This window comes from Pundamilia nyererei, unplaced genomic scaffold, assembly GCF_000239375.1.
Source record: "Pundamilia nyererei isolate P.nyererei 1_Seehausen unplaced genomic scaffold, PunNye1.0 scaffold00175, whole genome shotgun sequence".
In the NCBI taxonomy this organism is placed as follows: Eukaryota; Metazoa; Chordata; class Actinopteri; order Cichliformes; family Cichlidae; genus Pundamilia; species Pundamilia nyererei.
In genome coordinates this window covers 1,045,833-1,061,343 of record NW_005187576.1, presented here as the reverse complement: position 1 = coordinate 1,061,343, position 15,511 = coordinate 1,045,833, and the positions used below count along the sequence as shown (strand labels likewise).

At 39.5% G+C, this 15,511-nt stretch overlaps 2 protein-coding genes and 2 non-coding genes across 4 annotated transcripts in view; 1 reads left to right on the top strand and 3 right to left on the bottom strand.

Annotated features, from left to right (window-relative positions):
• Positions 1-729: 729 nt before the first annotated feature.
• On the bottom strand, positions 730-839 carry trnal-caa (transfer RNA leucine (anticodon CAA)). The gene is made up of 2 exons: positions 802-839; positions 730-775 (listed from the first exon to the last, which is right to left on the bottom strand). It is a non-coding gene; the product is annotated as a tRNA-Leu (tRNA).
• Positions 840-3,694: 2,855 nt separating this feature from the next.
• Positions 3,695-3,803, bottom strand: trnal-caa (transfer RNA leucine (anticodon CAA)). The gene is made up of 2 exons: positions 3,766-3,803; positions 3,695-3,740 (listed from the first exon to the last, which is right to left on the bottom strand). It is a non-coding gene; the product is annotated as a tRNA-Leu (tRNA).
• A 239-nt stretch (positions 3,804-4,042) lies between these two features.
• Positions 4,043-8,748, top strand: dhrs12 (dehydrogenase/reductase (SDR family) member 12). The gene is made up of 10 exons (XM_005746232.2): positions 4,043-4,257; positions 4,795-4,928; positions 5,024-5,106; positions 5,383-5,475; positions 5,559-5,640; positions 6,018-6,079; positions 6,168-6,272; positions 6,358-6,448; positions 6,576-6,713; positions 8,288-8,748. The coding sequence occupies exons 1-10, from the start codon at positions 4,202-4,204 to the stop codon at positions 8,398-8,400; spliced, it is 957 nt and encodes a 318-aa protein (XP_005746289.1). The 5' UTR covers positions 4,043-4,201; the 3' UTR covers positions 8,401-8,748.
• Positions 8,749-9,059: 311 nt separating this feature from the next.
• wdfy2 (WD repeat and FYVE domain containing 2) overlaps positions 9,060-15,511 on the bottom strand; it is a 22,756-nt gene continuing 16,304 nt past the window's right edge. The window contains exons 9-12 of the mRNA XM_005746231.1: positions 14,557-14,658; positions 13,346-13,476; positions 13,135-13,243; positions 9,060-11,792 (exon numbers count right to left, since the gene is read on the bottom strand). Coding sequence (XP_005746288.1) covers positions 11,763-11,792; positions 13,135-13,243; positions 13,346-13,476; positions 14,557-14,658 — 372 coding nt within the window. The 3' untranslated portion in view covers positions 9,060-11,762. The remainder of the gene's footprint in view (positions 11,793-13,134; positions 13,244-13,345; positions 13,477-14,556; positions 14,659-15,511) is intronic.

Genomic DNA, 15,511 nt, shown 5'->3' with positions numbered 1-15,511 from the left:
TTATCATGTTCACAAGTAATGATCTGGTATCATTGCTGAAAGATATACAGCAATCAAATTACAAATTACATCAAGGGCCAGTGTCCTGCAGGTTTTAGATGTGTCCTTGATCCAACACAGATGATTTAAATGGCTAAAAAACCTCCTCGGCATGTCTTGAAGTTCGCTAGAGGCCTGGTGATGAACTAATCATTTGACTCAGGTGTGTTGGCCCAGGGTGAGATCTAAAACCTGCAGGACACTGGCCCTTGAGGCCTGGAGTTCCACACCCCTGTCATAGATGATGACAGAAGAGTGGATGAAAAACTCAACTATCAGCAATGTGGAGGTGAAAAAAGAGTGATTAGAAGAGTGGGAAGATGGTTTTATTGAGGGGGTAGGCCTAAGGAATGAGAAGTGAGGTAAGGGTAAAGTGGTGTGGAGATGGGAGGAGACAGATAAGTAAAATAATCAGTATTTCTGCTACAAGAGCACTGAATTGTAAAAATGTTAATGTGTGCCTATTTGAGGAACTCCTTGTTGAAAGAATTTTTCATGTCACATTTACACATTTTTTGTCCTATCGTCCTATCCTATCCTATTTGTCCTATCCTATTTTTCAGCTTTAAAAAGGTTTTGATTCGTATACAAAGCAGGATTTGTAAAGTGGTCGTTATCAAGGTACTTAACTAAAGCTAAACTGAATAATAGTTTTTATTAATAATTTTTAAAACGAACAAAAAAAAGTATTGTCAGAAGTGGGATTCGAACCCACGCCTCCATTCGGAGACCAGAAGTCCCGTGTTGAGGAAGGTTTGTCACCTTGAGTCTGGCGCCTTAGACCGCTCGGCCATCCTGACAACTGCCATCCCCGGCCGTCAGAAAGCTGTTTCACTGCTGCTAACCAAAGTTTGCAGCTGAGACTTTGTATCACTTTGTAAAGGCAAGCGGCATTTTTTAAAGAGTTTAGCGTAGAGTTTATTAAAAACCTTAAGTTTGTTTGGGTTACGGCTCACTTTTATTTTCTGTTTATATTTCGTCTTTCCGTTAATAAGAAAAACATAGAGGCACCGCCAGGAAGAGAAAAGACAAAAAACACTACTCAACTAGCCGACCTGTGTTGAGAATTGGACTAAATAGCTATGAATATGCTTCTTGTTAGCGCCACACTCGCTTACGGCCATACCACCCTGAACACGTTGCATTACATTTGTTTTAGCGTCCAGCCTTTGTTGTTGCATATAAATATGTTTCCTGTTACTATGACAGTCGTTTACGGCCATACCACCCTGAACACGCCCGATCTCGTCTGATCTCGGAAGCTAAGCAGGGTCGGGCCTGGTCAGTACTTGGATGGGAGACCGCCTGGGAATACCAGGTGCTGTAAGCTTTTTTTCATTTATACACCAGGCGGCGCTGTTGCTTCGTTACAACAAAGCTTTCAAAACAATAACGAGAATGTTCGTTTTTAATCCTTTTTTTTTCTGTCACAGGATATCACGAGAGCACTTCCTTTTGTACACCAAGGGGAGCTGCTGCTACACCATTGTAGACGACTTTGACAAAACATTTGGCAAGAAGTCTGAAAGAAGGAAATTCATTTATTCATCCTTAAACAAATAGTAGAAAAAATAAAGAAAATCTCGATTGACGAATAAAGATTTGAACGAGACAAATTTCGTATAAAATGGGTTCCAAGAATTAATAAGTGACCCGTGCAAAATCAATATATTGATTAATAGATGAAAATTGGTAAAGTGAAGTTTTTCTTGGGGGGGCGGTCCTGTTTATTTATAGAATTTTTACATGTAGTTTGATATATCAGGCCTAATAAAACAAGTACCAATGATACAAAGACATACCTCAATACAGTTCAGGCCGTTACAATTTGAATGATTTTTGAGAACTACTGAACAGCATATAACTAATACCCATCCCAAGGTCCAATCCAATAACAGAAATAAATGAATAAATAAGTAAATAAAACACACACAGAGAGACCACCCTCAATTAAAACAACAACAACAACAAAAAAAAACAAGGTACTCAAAGTGATATAAATGATAAATTGCTGCCACACCTGTGAAAACCTATTATTCCTCTGAGTCTGAATTTTATTTTCTCCATTTTTAAAAAGAACATAGAATCTTTCAGGGTGAGAAGTTTTTCAAGACCGCAAAATTCTACGTTGTGCCAGCATTGAAGTGAAAGCTATAACGTCCAGCTGCTTACGGCTAAGGTTTAGGGTGGAATCTTCAGAAACACAAAAAAGGAGAAACTAGTGGACAAGGATTGTGTAACACTCAAAACATGAGAGAGCACTTCAAAATAGAAAGTCCAATATAACTGAAGTGTTGGGCAGGTAAAAAACAAACAAACATATGAGTTAATTAACAGGTAGGAGGTTTTGCATCTGTTGCACAGGTCAGGAATGCCGGTGTATATTTTAGATGTGTAATCTGTATACTGTCTTAAACTGAATATGCAGATGAAAATGAGGTATGAATTCTGTTAATTACTACTTTGTCCCAGTAATCTTCGCCAAACCTAAGAACAGTGTTGGGAAGGTTACTTTTAAAATGTATTCCATTACAGAATACAGATTACATGCCCCAAAATGTATTCTGTAACGTATTCCGTTACGTTACTCAATGACAGTAACGGATTCTGAATACTTTGGATTACTTAATATATTATCATGCTTTTTATAACTACGTGAATGTACTATTGCTGTGTGATTTATTACTGTTACTGAAGGTCGCAGAGAGAGAGAGAGAGAGAGCGTCGCCCTGTAACCATGGCAACCGTAACGCTGCCGCCTGGAACAACAGAACGTAGCTGTCAAACAAAACCAAACAGTCCTGACCTGCGACAATATGAAACAGGAAAGTACCGCAGTGTAATCCATTTATTTCAACAAAGTAACTGTATTCTGAATACCACCTTTTTAAACGGTAACTGTAACTGAATACAGTTACTCGTATTTTGTATTTTAAATACGTAACGGCGGTACATGTATTCCGTTGCTCCCCAACACTGCCTAAGAAGTACCTGCTCCCAAGTGGAAACAATCATTTTGGTTGAGTAATCTTGTTTGCCCATATAAATGATGAAATCAGTGGGAAAAACATTTTTATAATATTAATCCTACCAAGAAGTTATACAGGAAGGTTTGCTGACCTTTGAAAAGCCAACCTTACGTAGGTTAGCAATGATTAAAATTTGCAGTTTGGAAAGCTTTAAATGAACTGGTAATATGTACTCCTGGATATCTGAGGCCAGAAGACGGTAAACTCAAGTTTTTAAGCATATATTATAAATGATCAGTTCAAGACCGAGACGGAGATCTAAGTAAAATACATAACAGTTTTTTAAGCACAGACTCGACTTTTTATTTATTTATTTATTTATTGTCTCTGGCAGCACTTTACATGTAGTTGAACTGACATGTGATTATGAATGAATTACCCTGAAGGAGAAATGTGCGGATTATAAACTACGATTCTGTTTCCGTATTTTATTTTTAAACGTAAACATGGTTTATTAGTAGTATTAAAATGCATAGTAGTCTTAAAAGATGTCAGTGTTTTAAGAATGTTTTTTCATTCGCGGAGAAGGGACGATAATGTATCCTGTAAGATAACATGTTATATAAACGTAGTTAGCGAAGAACGACGAAAGAAATCAGCGTAGCCCACAGAAAGAAAAAAAGTATTGTCAGAAGTGGGATTCGAACCCACGCCTCCATTCGGAGACCAGAAGTCCCGTTTTACAGGAAGGTTCAACCTTGAGTCTGGCGCCTTAGACCACTCGGCCATCCTGACAACTCTGTCGAACGAGCCGAAACAAACACTCATAAAATTATAACTCACTGTGTCACGATTGTGACTGCCAGAGATGCATCGAACAGCCATTTCTCCTTTAGGTTCTTTGACATCAGTTCAAACTGAGCTTAAATTTGTTTGTTTAAATGAAAGGATGCTTTGTTTCGCAGCTGTTAAAGGAACAGCAGTAAGCAAACATTTCCGCCAGGGGCAGTATACATACGTTATGAAATACACTTCCGGTGCTTATACACGTGATTCTCCGCCCATCTCTCACTACAGACCTTCGCTTACTACATAACAAGCTGCAGTCATCCTTATGAAACGCAAATACTGGACTGTGTCCACTGTTAGGGCGACTAAAGAGCCAATTGTGTAGAGAAGCTGCGCGTATTAAAATGTCCTTTTACAGGAATACTGTGTGGCTTGTCAAAGGACTCCAGGAGTATACAAAGTAAGTAGACAGTTTCCTTTTCTAATAGGACTCTATTATGTCGTCAAATGACTTGTAGTCTTAATTGTTTGCGGTACATATAGGCTACATAACCTTCCGACACGCCGCCCAAAGTTTAACTACATGTTTGCTTTGTTAGTGATAGCACTCGGTTACTGCGCGTTTGTGTCCGACAGCATGCTACAGGTAAACGATTACACAATGCTGCAAGCTTACCGTATAATCAAGACTACAACCTCTTTAAAAGATGTTTGAAACAGTGAAAGTGCTTCTTACATGTTTTCTGACGTGACCAGTAACCCAAATTAACACAGTGGATAAAGACATGTATAAAGCAGGAGAGTGTCATTTGGAGGAAGACTGTTTTACTTGATAAATTACCCAAATTATTAGGCCGTTATATTTTGTGATTTGCTTATGGTATGCTTATTGTATCCTAGTAACCACACCCAATAGTGATGACACTGTTACATCAGTGCATGTAGAAATATGGGTGACAGTGTAATGTGCTCACACATTCTTCTTTGCTCGTACCAGGAGTGGCTATGAAGCAGCAGCAAAGCATTTTGTTCCAGCTGACCTGGATGTAAACCTGAATGGAAGGTCCTTCATGGTGACAGGTGCCAACAGCGGGATAGGGAAAGCTGCAGCGCAGGAAATCGCTAAGAGAGGTGAGAGTCTCACAGCTGACAGAAGGCACTTTTCCTCCTTCCTGCTGGTATTTGTGTGTGTCAAATGTTGATCATGTTTTCCTTTGTGTCTGTAGGGGGAACGGTTCACATGGTGTGTCGAAACAAGGGGCGAGCAGAAGCAGCCAAAGGTGAAATTGTTGAAAGCAGTAAAAATGAGGTGAGATTTTAACTGTTCATCTGTCTGAGTTTTTTCTTTTTTATACAGGAGTTCTCTCCCAGAAATAAAGTGAAGCTTTGCTTTTTCTTTAATAAAAATATGCTCACATTCTTGTTTTATTCCATCAGATTTTTAAAATGTTCTGTCAAGAAACGTGAATGAAAATAAAGCAATCAAACAAAACAAAATAGATGAGAATATTCATACCTGCTTTTCCACCCAATTAGATTAGACTTAAAACTAACCCACACCTTTAATTTTCCTGTCTATTCCCAGAATGTTCACGTCCACATTGTTGACATGTCGAGCGCCAGGCAAGTGTGGGAGTTTGCGCAGAGCTTCTCACAGAACAACACACTGCATGTGTTGGTGGGTAACTGCAGATATGTTGTGGCTCATCTGCAGTAAACATATTTTAACGTTAATCTCAATCTGTTTATGGTGGTTCTCAGATCAACAATGCGGGCTGTATGGTCAACCAGAGAGAACTAACTGAGGAGGGTTTGGAGAAGAACTTTGCCACAAATACGTTGGGTAAGACGAGAACACATATTTCAGATGGAAGTTTTAGCAACAAAAAGGAAGCCGGGGTTTTTAAATCGTAACTTTGTGTAAAATGATAGTGTTCAACATTTTCTTTCCTGCAAAAATGACTTCTCAGGACTGACTGTAATTAAGATGGTGTTAAAAAAAACTTCCAAAATAGGCAAAATGTAAAATATTAACATTAAAATAAGCATTTTGTATTTAAATTTAGGGGGGGTGATTGTAATGATCACTGGTTTTGGCCTTATTTGACAAATTATGTTGTTATTTAATGTCATTTCTGCAAATTTGTAACAAAAAAAGTATGTGAAAGACTAATATTGGCTATAAATAAAAAGTCTTTTGTGCGTAACTTTGTTTTTCAGGTACATACATCCTCACCACTGCACTGATACCTGCACTGAAGAAGGTCGAAGACCCGAGAGTGGTGGGTTGAATTACAACCGCACAAAAAAATAACCAGGATGTACAAATGCACGACTGAAAATGACCGATTTCTTCTGTTTCCGCTCCAGATTACTGTGTCTTCAGGTGGCATGCTCACACAGAAATTGGACGTGGACGACCTCCAATTTGAGAAGGGGACATTTGACGGGACCATGGCCTACGCTCAGAATAAAGTAGAGTGACTGAAAGACGTAGCGGTCTACAGAGGAATTGTTGTGGTATTTATATTGATATGCATTTTTTTTCTTTGTCTGGCAGAGGCAGCAGGTGATCCTGACAGAAAGATGGGCTGCTCAGCACAAAGAGATCCACTTCTCCAGCATGCACCCCGGCTGGGCAGACACACCAGGTGAAGAAAAGAACGATACTTTAAAACTTAAGAATTTAACTGGAAGACAAATGTTTTTCATGGAATAACAACCTTTGACAAGAGAATGTTGTCTCTGTGACTTAAGTTTTGAATTTTCTCTCTGTAGCGGTCCAGACCTCCATGCCTTCATTCCACGCTAGGATGAAGTCCAAGCTGAGGACGGAGGCCATGGGAGCTGACACCGTGGTGTGGCTCGCCATATCCGCAGCAGCCGCCAAGCAACCGAGCGGGCTCTTCTTTCAAGGTCAGAAACAGACTTGCAAATATCTAACATGGTTTTCTCTGTAATCACAGAGAGAAACTAAGGAACTTGAAGGGTAGCAAAAGATATAAATTATGTATTAAGCACTTGCTAATACTTTACTAATGCTTCATTTGAATGACATCTGTGTCAGTTTCAACTGGATTCAACCAGCAGCAGCAATGACTGTTCCCACAGCTGGGACTTCAATAATGAGGCCACAGAAACGTTGTTTCGCAGTAACATGTCTAGAATTAAACTACGCCTTCAATCACAAATAGGGAAATCCCTCCATATTTCTTCTTAACACTCAGATTAATGGACTTTTTTGGGTCCCTGTCCACCCAAAAAATTCTAGCTACAGTCACACAGTAGTCTGGGAATTATGAGTCTGTCATAATCTCGCTGTAACGAGACTGGCGCCTTACAGCTCACCAGACTCATCCATACTATTGTCCAAACACCTCACATTCCCCGTGATGATCAAGATGACTGCTGGAAAAAGCTCCAGCATTGAAATTCAGTCGTTTCCTCTCTAGCTCCTCCACGATAGCGGACGTTACTGCAGGCAGTAGAACTGTCTGCGCTCTATCAGCTGGTAGAGACTGTCTGTTGCCAAGATCGTAACATGCAGAAAAACCACCGATAGATTTGAACACCTGGACCAGTAGCAGTTTCACTTTTTGCATAAATCAGAAGCAAAATCAACTCTGTCATTTTTACAGTCATAAATGAAATTTGTAATCACAGGTTATTTAGTTTGTTGCAAAAGTGATTCATGAGCGTAATTGTAGCTTAATAGTATTGATCAAAGATGTTCATTGTCAGGGACCAAGCAGTAAAGCATAAAGGACACAGGTGTTTAAATTCAAAAAGGGGTTTTATTGACCCAAAAATATGAAAATATATTTAACAAAGCCAAAACTTAAACAGGCAGACCAATAAAAGAGGTCAACTCAAGATAATAATTAACAAAACCTCAAACAAACATCAGATAAACTGACCTGCTGAAATGACACACGGGGAACTTAAATACTGGTTTAGCTAAACCAAATGACACACACGGGGAAAACAAGATGGCTGCCATATAACCAACTAATACAAAACAATTAAACACGCATGAAACACCCCCCAGGCAATGAAGCATGTGGTGCTATCCAATTAGGCTGTCAGTGGTACTTCAGCTCTCCCAGCCTTTTGCCAGACAAGAGGAGAAGCCAACCCCCAGGTAACTCAAACAAAGAAAGATGTATTAATATAACATAAAACAGAACTTTGACCTTGCAAGGTTAATGTGTGCACGCCATATAAACATTGGAAGGTGTGATGGAAAAATAAATACATTTAATAAAGAAACAATATTGAACAATAAGTAGAATATTTTAAAGTAGTGACTGTAAATTAAACTAAGGTGAATCGACTGGTGGTGAGGTGTGGAGCTTACCATGTGTGGCATGCCATCACATTCATGTTTTTGTGATGCTGCAAAACTCTTATATTTAAACTTTTTATAATCGATCACTTAAATGTCACAGTTTTGTGTTAGGTCTCATGTATTCGCATAAAATGTCTTTCAGATCGTAAAGGAGTGGCGACACACTTGCCCCTCGCCTCGTCCCGGTCAACACCGCAAGAGGAGGAGAAGCTTCTGGCAGCGCTGGACGAGTTCGCCCAAAAGTTCAAACCTTAATACCTCAAAAACAGTTTCTGTAAAAGGAAGAAAAACAAGCACTCCTCACAGATTACTAATGTTTACACAATCTTTTTTTAATATACAGAAAAGCTTCAACCTCCAAGAACAACCTTTACTTAAAATATACAAAAAAACAAAATCTAGTGAAGTAAATGTGGTTGTTTACGGAAAGATGACTTGTACTTTATTTTTGCTCCTTGGTTAATCAAAAAAAAAATATATATATATATATATATACTTCCTATTTGTAAAGCTTATGAACATATGTACACACTAACAATTATGCATTTTAATTTATGTTGAATTTCTTATCTGATTTCATTAAATAAGAATTTTACCTGTTTACTTGCAGTTTCTTCATAAGGGGTTGTGTGCACCTGTGTTTCTGGTGTATTTTGGCTACTTTCAAATGTAATTTTTAAAGACGTTTCTCCCTGGGTGGATCATCTCCTTTTGCATGTGTCATGTGTTGCAATACCTGGGAAAAAGGAGAAAGTCTGTGTTGCCGAGCAAAGTCCGATGAAGCTGCTGAAACGAAAACTCCAGTTAAAGTCGTCGAATATCTGCCGGTTTCAGTTTGCAGTCAAAGAACTCAACACTGCAGCAAGAGCCCCAAAATCACAGCTGCGATCCAATAAACAAACACTGGACTCAAATATAGTTGAGCAGGTGAATACCTCCTCTTTTAATATGTAATTTATACACATAATTACATTGAAGGACACAACAACAATTGTTTTCTTTCCTGGGACAGAAACACAGACCACTGGCCAAAGACGGATTTATTGCATCCATTCATTTTGAATGCAGAAATCCTATATTAGTATCTAGAAAGATGTGCATCTCCTGTGCAGTCTGGGTTTTCACATCATTGTGAAAACCCAGACTGCACCAATTATCACTTCCACGTGCACTTCACATGATGCCAGCAAAGAAAAAAGCTGCTTTGTTGCAGTTCTTTGGATTTTTTTGTACTCCTGTTCCACGCAGGCACCACATTACATTAGATTCAATGCAGAGTGACAATAAATGAGCTTGCCGTGCATTCGAAATGACACAATTACTATAACGGAGCTGAAACACTGGTAAGGACCTTTAAAGTCTTAGTACCCAAAGTTTCACATTCACAAGTAAACAGCTGCTATACTTTTATTCGTGGCTGTAAAGTGACGTACAGTTTTCCATCGTTCTATAGTTGTAGAAAATCTCATCTTTGGGCTTGAACTGTACGAACACTAAGAATAGTTATCGGCTGAGCAGATCATTAAAGCACAAGTGTAATGATAACTAAAGACATACTTAGTCTTCACAGCATGAACTTGAGATATTTTTGCTTGTTGATTCCAGTGCATCGACAGTAAAGTCAGTCAGTATCGAGACGTTTAAAAACAGTAACAGTGGGGACAAATCAATGCCGTGTTCGTTAGCTTACTTTCTATTCTGTGCATGCTGCCACTGACGAGCTTGATGATATGTGCTTTTGAATGTCAAAAACGTTTAAACCACACTTACAATAATAAATAATCTCAGAAAGCAGTTCCACAGCTGTAAAGGACAGGAAGTACAAAATGTCAGCTGGCTTCATGCTAGATTACACAATCTGAAAGGTGCGCTCTGCACATCAGTGGGTTTAGATAAACACTGTGTGTGCTTACACTACAACAACAAGAGTCTGCAGTATCATCAGTATCCTTGAAAACTTCCCAACCTTGTAAACTTTGGATTTCTTGCTCATACTGTCAATTTGTTACAAATTTGCTTGTTCTGACATGATACAGAAGCGTGGTGAGGTTGCAAACCAAAGAGCATCCATTTGCCTGGACTTTTTTTTACCAGACCAGTATGAAAACGCCACGAGGTCTGCATGATATCCAGTCTTTTAACACTCAGTGGACTGGGTGCATCTACATCTGAGGCCTCCATGTGTTTGCACACCAGCATTACAGTGAGTACAGACGACATAAAGCTCCTAATGTAGGTAATGTAGTTTATGCAGGTTTTTTAAGTTGTTTCCATCCACAAGCGTTTCAGCATAAATCTGAACTAAAGCTGCGTTTTATGCTACTTCTTCCCTCTAGTGCTTGATATCAGGTGTTGCAGCCTAAGAAAAAGTCTCCCTCGGATGATACTGTCAGGTCAGACCAGACGAAAAACAAAAAAAACAAAACATGATTTGTATAATAAGCGCACACAGTGTGAGTGATGTGAAGCACACCTGCAGGCATTAATGACATGCTCACGAGCAGCATTTACAGGCAAGAACTAGAACATCTTCTACACAAGTGACACCTGTTTTATTTATTTTTACTGCTCGAGGCTGTTTTTATTTTAGGTTCTATTTTTGACATTTAAACCTGTAAAACACCCAAATGTTCAGTGCTTACTATGAACATATTGTATTTTCTGCTCTTAGGACACATGTGAGTGCCACGCTGCATTGATGATTATACTAAAACAATTAAATAAATGAAATAGTTGGGAAAACCTAAAAAAACGATAAAAGAAAGTAAGTTTGTGAGAGAACTGGGCAGTTTGGAGGCTCACGCTTTGCTGCTATTTCAACTACAAACATTTTTTGTAATATCAGCCTGTATATACAGACAACAAAGCCTAGGGTCTGAGGGTTATGTCAGTATGTTATGCCAAAAAGACGACATTTGGTGTTAAACAGGTCAGTGGGACAGTTTAGGTTGTCACTATAACAGGTGGCAGGTACCTAATGTTAAATGGAATATAATAAAAGGAGCGTCACTTTTAAATTCTCTGTCTGCAGAAGGTAAAAAACAACACGTGCAGGTCTGAACAGCTGCTGGTGCAAATGAAAATCATAAGCTCCTGTTTTGTTAAGGATCTGCAGCCAGTTCAGTAGGAATGCACGTTTGATTTTGCCAGTCTGTTTAACAAGGTGCTTCACATCTACAGAAAGTAAAGTCTGGGTTTGACAAGTTCCCGCAGTGCAAGCAGGTTTCATAAGACTGTTTCATGAATTTCCAGTTTGAAACTGGAAAGGAATGCATGGAAATTAAGTACATGAGGTGTGTCGATAACTTACAAAGGGAAATGCCTCAACCTTTCGCACACTGTACAGACACACATACACAGAGAGACCCACAATCCACCAGCAACTCTCTGTAACCTTGTGTCAAACAAAGCCTGTATGGTTCTCAGGCTTCACTGGCCTGCAGTGCCCTCGCTGTAAATGTTCAACAGCCACCGCTACACGTTAAAAAACTGCTAAATATTATCCAGATGACATCGATCCTGCTGGAGCTCTCACCCTGTTTCTCTTCCCAGTGGTACTGGCACCTCGACAGTTTGTCAAACAGAGATTTCTGCTGACTGCTTGTTATCCACAGATCTCAGGACACCACAGGAGTCATGTCCCATAGCTGCAGACAAAACACAAGTAACCGTCAGTCCATTTAAGCAGAAACAGTTAAAGCTGTGTTTCTGTGACCCCCCTCATAGCTCAGACATGTGCAACACTATCATCATCCGTTTGTTGGATTTGAATCAAATACTCTATGTAATTTGTCGACTTTAACTAATGCAATTTTTAAAAGACAGTAATTTAAGCGCGTTTTTGACTAAATTAACACGTGAATTTTTTAAAAATAGGAGAACAATATTTGACCCAGTAGCTAGAACTGGTAATCAGCAGAGAGGCAGTTATACAGTCAACAGGGTGGGTCAAAGAAGAAATACTGTGACGTACATTATCACTTTGTTTTAGAATATGATTACTGACACCCTGGGGCCCAATATAAATGTTTTTATGAAGGAACATGCGGGCTTTAAATCGACTCCTCCACATATTTGACTTTCCAGAGTGGCTACTTAATGGCTCTCTATGGTGGAGCTCAACAAATAAATGACAAAAGGGCAGAAAGCAAATTAGTTAACTGAACTGACATGTTATTAAAACCAAGACCAGAACGGAGAAAACCTGATTTTAGCTATTTTTGATTATATTCGTGCAATGTATCGAGTACTGCAGAATAACTCAGTTGTGATTACAGTTACTCTGCTAGTCATATATATAAAATAGACAATTTAATTCTTTTAATTAAATCTTTTTCAAGTACATTGAAAAAGCCTGCACTGTGTATTATTTTACTAAAGGGAAAATTACATTAGTGCATAGTGCAAAGAACTACCTGTTCACATACCAGCCAAACACAGTGTGAAAGCTCAGTAGTCACCACTGTAGTAGCTCCCTGTAAGAGGCGTCTGACTCTTAAGTAGCAAATATTCTCCAGCTCACTCTTCACCAGCCAGTCTCCAACTTTGTCTGTCAGAGCTGCCCGAGAGGCCCAAAACAAATGTGTTCCCTCTGAGTGACTTCGGATTCTCCAAGCATTTAATCTAAATACGCAACACATCCTGATGTAAGGTTTATTAATGGGTGTTAGACTGACAGTCACAGTGTAGCACACAGTTTCCAGCTACCTGCAGTGTTTTATAGGCTTTCACATGCTCTGGATTTCCTTAAAATAAATAAATACTTGAAAAAAAGACTTGACTACCACCTCGGACACTGGGGCAGTCCCCCCTAAAAGAGCAGTTATTTTAAGAGCAGGGATTGTAGCATAAACAAGCACGTCTAAACGGGCTGAAAACATAACCCTCATGTCTGAATGATCCGAACCCCTAGCTAAGGGTTACTGTCTGTGCCGCACGCCTTATCCAAGACTCTCAAACACAACAGACACTCCTTGTACTTTTCCAGACCTTGACAATCTTGTCAGTGCCAGAGGTGAGCAGATTTCCAGTGGTGGGCTCGTAGTGCATGTAAACAATGCTGTGCTTGCTGTCGTGGAAGGTGGCTGTGGGTGCTCGACTGCAAGACACAAAGGCAGCGCCAGCGGTTATAGTGTGCGAATCACTGGGAAAGCTACAAAGGCTCAGTATATGACAACAACAGAAGCTGATTGTTACTCACTCCTCGTCACTGATGGACTCGTGGCAGCTGTCACACACGCGCACCTCGAACTCGAATCCCATGAGGGGGATGGTGGAGCGTTTGGACGAACATTTGCCGCACACTGCCTGGCCGCACTTCCTGCAGTGGTGCTGAGCACACAGGAGGATATGAACACATCAGCTTTCATTTAACATCTTATTTCTCATCAAAGAAATGGAGGTGGTGTTTTGCTTTTTGTTTTGTTTTGTCTTACAATGAAATGTTTAGCAAATGTATACGCCAAGTCAAGGCCAAGTTTTGAACTTTGTGTTTCAAAAACTACAAGAAGATACTGGTTGTGATGCATTTTGATAATTGCTATCCAGCAGACAATCTCTCTCTCTCTAGGAGACTGTGTGAGGTCTGCAGACAGCTGCAGCACACACACTTCATCACAGCTGTAAGTCTGAATGAGACTTTGAGGAACGTTAACATAACACTGACCCGTGTCCAAATAACAGAATCAAACTAGCAATGTTAACCATCCAACGTCTGAAACCGGCTTAAATCAGACCACTTCAATTCATTTCCAAGAGTCCACACACGTTGAAACTTCAGGTAAAATGTTCTCGACTTCTCTTTTTATTATAACATCTGTATCTGCATTCAGCATTAAAAATGCGAGACCACCAACCTGGTAGGTTTTCTTGTTTTGACACTGAAGTTTTATTTCATCAGCTGCATACAGCTTGAAGCACTCTATACACATTCCTCAGTGATGATGAAACATTTCTGTGTACAGTCAAAAATCTTTGTGTTTTTCCCCCCTCCAGTGCAGTGAAATAGAAACACCAACATTGCAGCGCTTTGTGTTTGGTTCTCGCTACACAATGTTTCAACAGACTGCTGTGCAGTCAAAAAAACGCCTATTACTGTATCTTTGAACTGTGATTCGCACACACACACACTTGGAATGAGTAACCACAACATAAAGCAGTTTCTGAAATTGAGGCAATAAAACAGCCACAGGATGTTTGCTTGCCATTAGCGTGGCAGAAGTGAAGAGTTATAGAGACTTGTTTGTTAGAAAGCTGTTTGGAATACGTTTTGAGTGCGGCTGAGCTGCACATCACTGAATCTGCTGCAGCAGAGAAGCTGAGTTATGATATATTTGATATATAATAACTTGCATTTTTAAAGAAGAGTGGAAATAAAACAAGGTGCTCGGCTAACGGGCGTGCGCTCAGTACCTGCCGTAGGCCGATCTTCTTACTGTCCCACATCTGTTTGAAGTTCCAGAAGAAAGGCTGCTCACACTTCTGACAGGAGTCGCTGTCCAGCCATTCTGGGGTCTGTGGAAACGCACATTTCAAAACTCATTTGACTTCCAACATAAACACTGGAGAAATATTTAAACCTGCCAAATGAATTATTTTTTCTTATATTGCTGACCCAAGAGAGACTGAAGCTTTTTCTATAAATTGAGGGTCAAAAGATGGTTTAGCTCAGTTTAAATGTCGTGTTTATTCAATAGATCTCAGTTACTTCCGTTCCTACGTAAATAAAAGTGTTAAAGGATAAATTATAGTCAGGGAGGGAGGGAGCTGTTTATATGTTTTGCTGTACAGCAGAAATAAATCCAAATTCACTCTGACAACATGACATCAGGAATCAGGATACTGTTATTTTTCCAGAACAAAAACACTTCCCATGAACCTTAGTCTGTGTAAAACACATACCGTAAATCCCGGACTACAGAGCGCACCTGATTAAAAGCCGCATGTTCTAATTGTAGAAAGAAAATTAATTTTGTACTTGTACAGGCCGCACCGGATTTTAAGCCGTATGCATTTCCCCTGTAATATGAGATATTTACACAGAAATACTAAGGTAAGGTAACATAAACATGGTAACATAAACGTTATGGTAACATACAAAAATACATACTGCAAATGCCTTTTTTCCTCGAACAGCGCCTGTAACACGGCTACCTCTAAGTATATGTACTGATCGGTAACACACAAATTACGTTACTTGTGGGTTTTTTACGGAACAGTGCATAAACAATATTACAATGTCTCTTAACAACCGATAAAAATATATACAGTATACAGTGGGGCAAAAAAGTATTTAGTCAGCCACCGATTGTGCAAGTTCCCCCACTTAAAATGATGACAGAGGTCAGTAATTTGCACCAGAGGTACA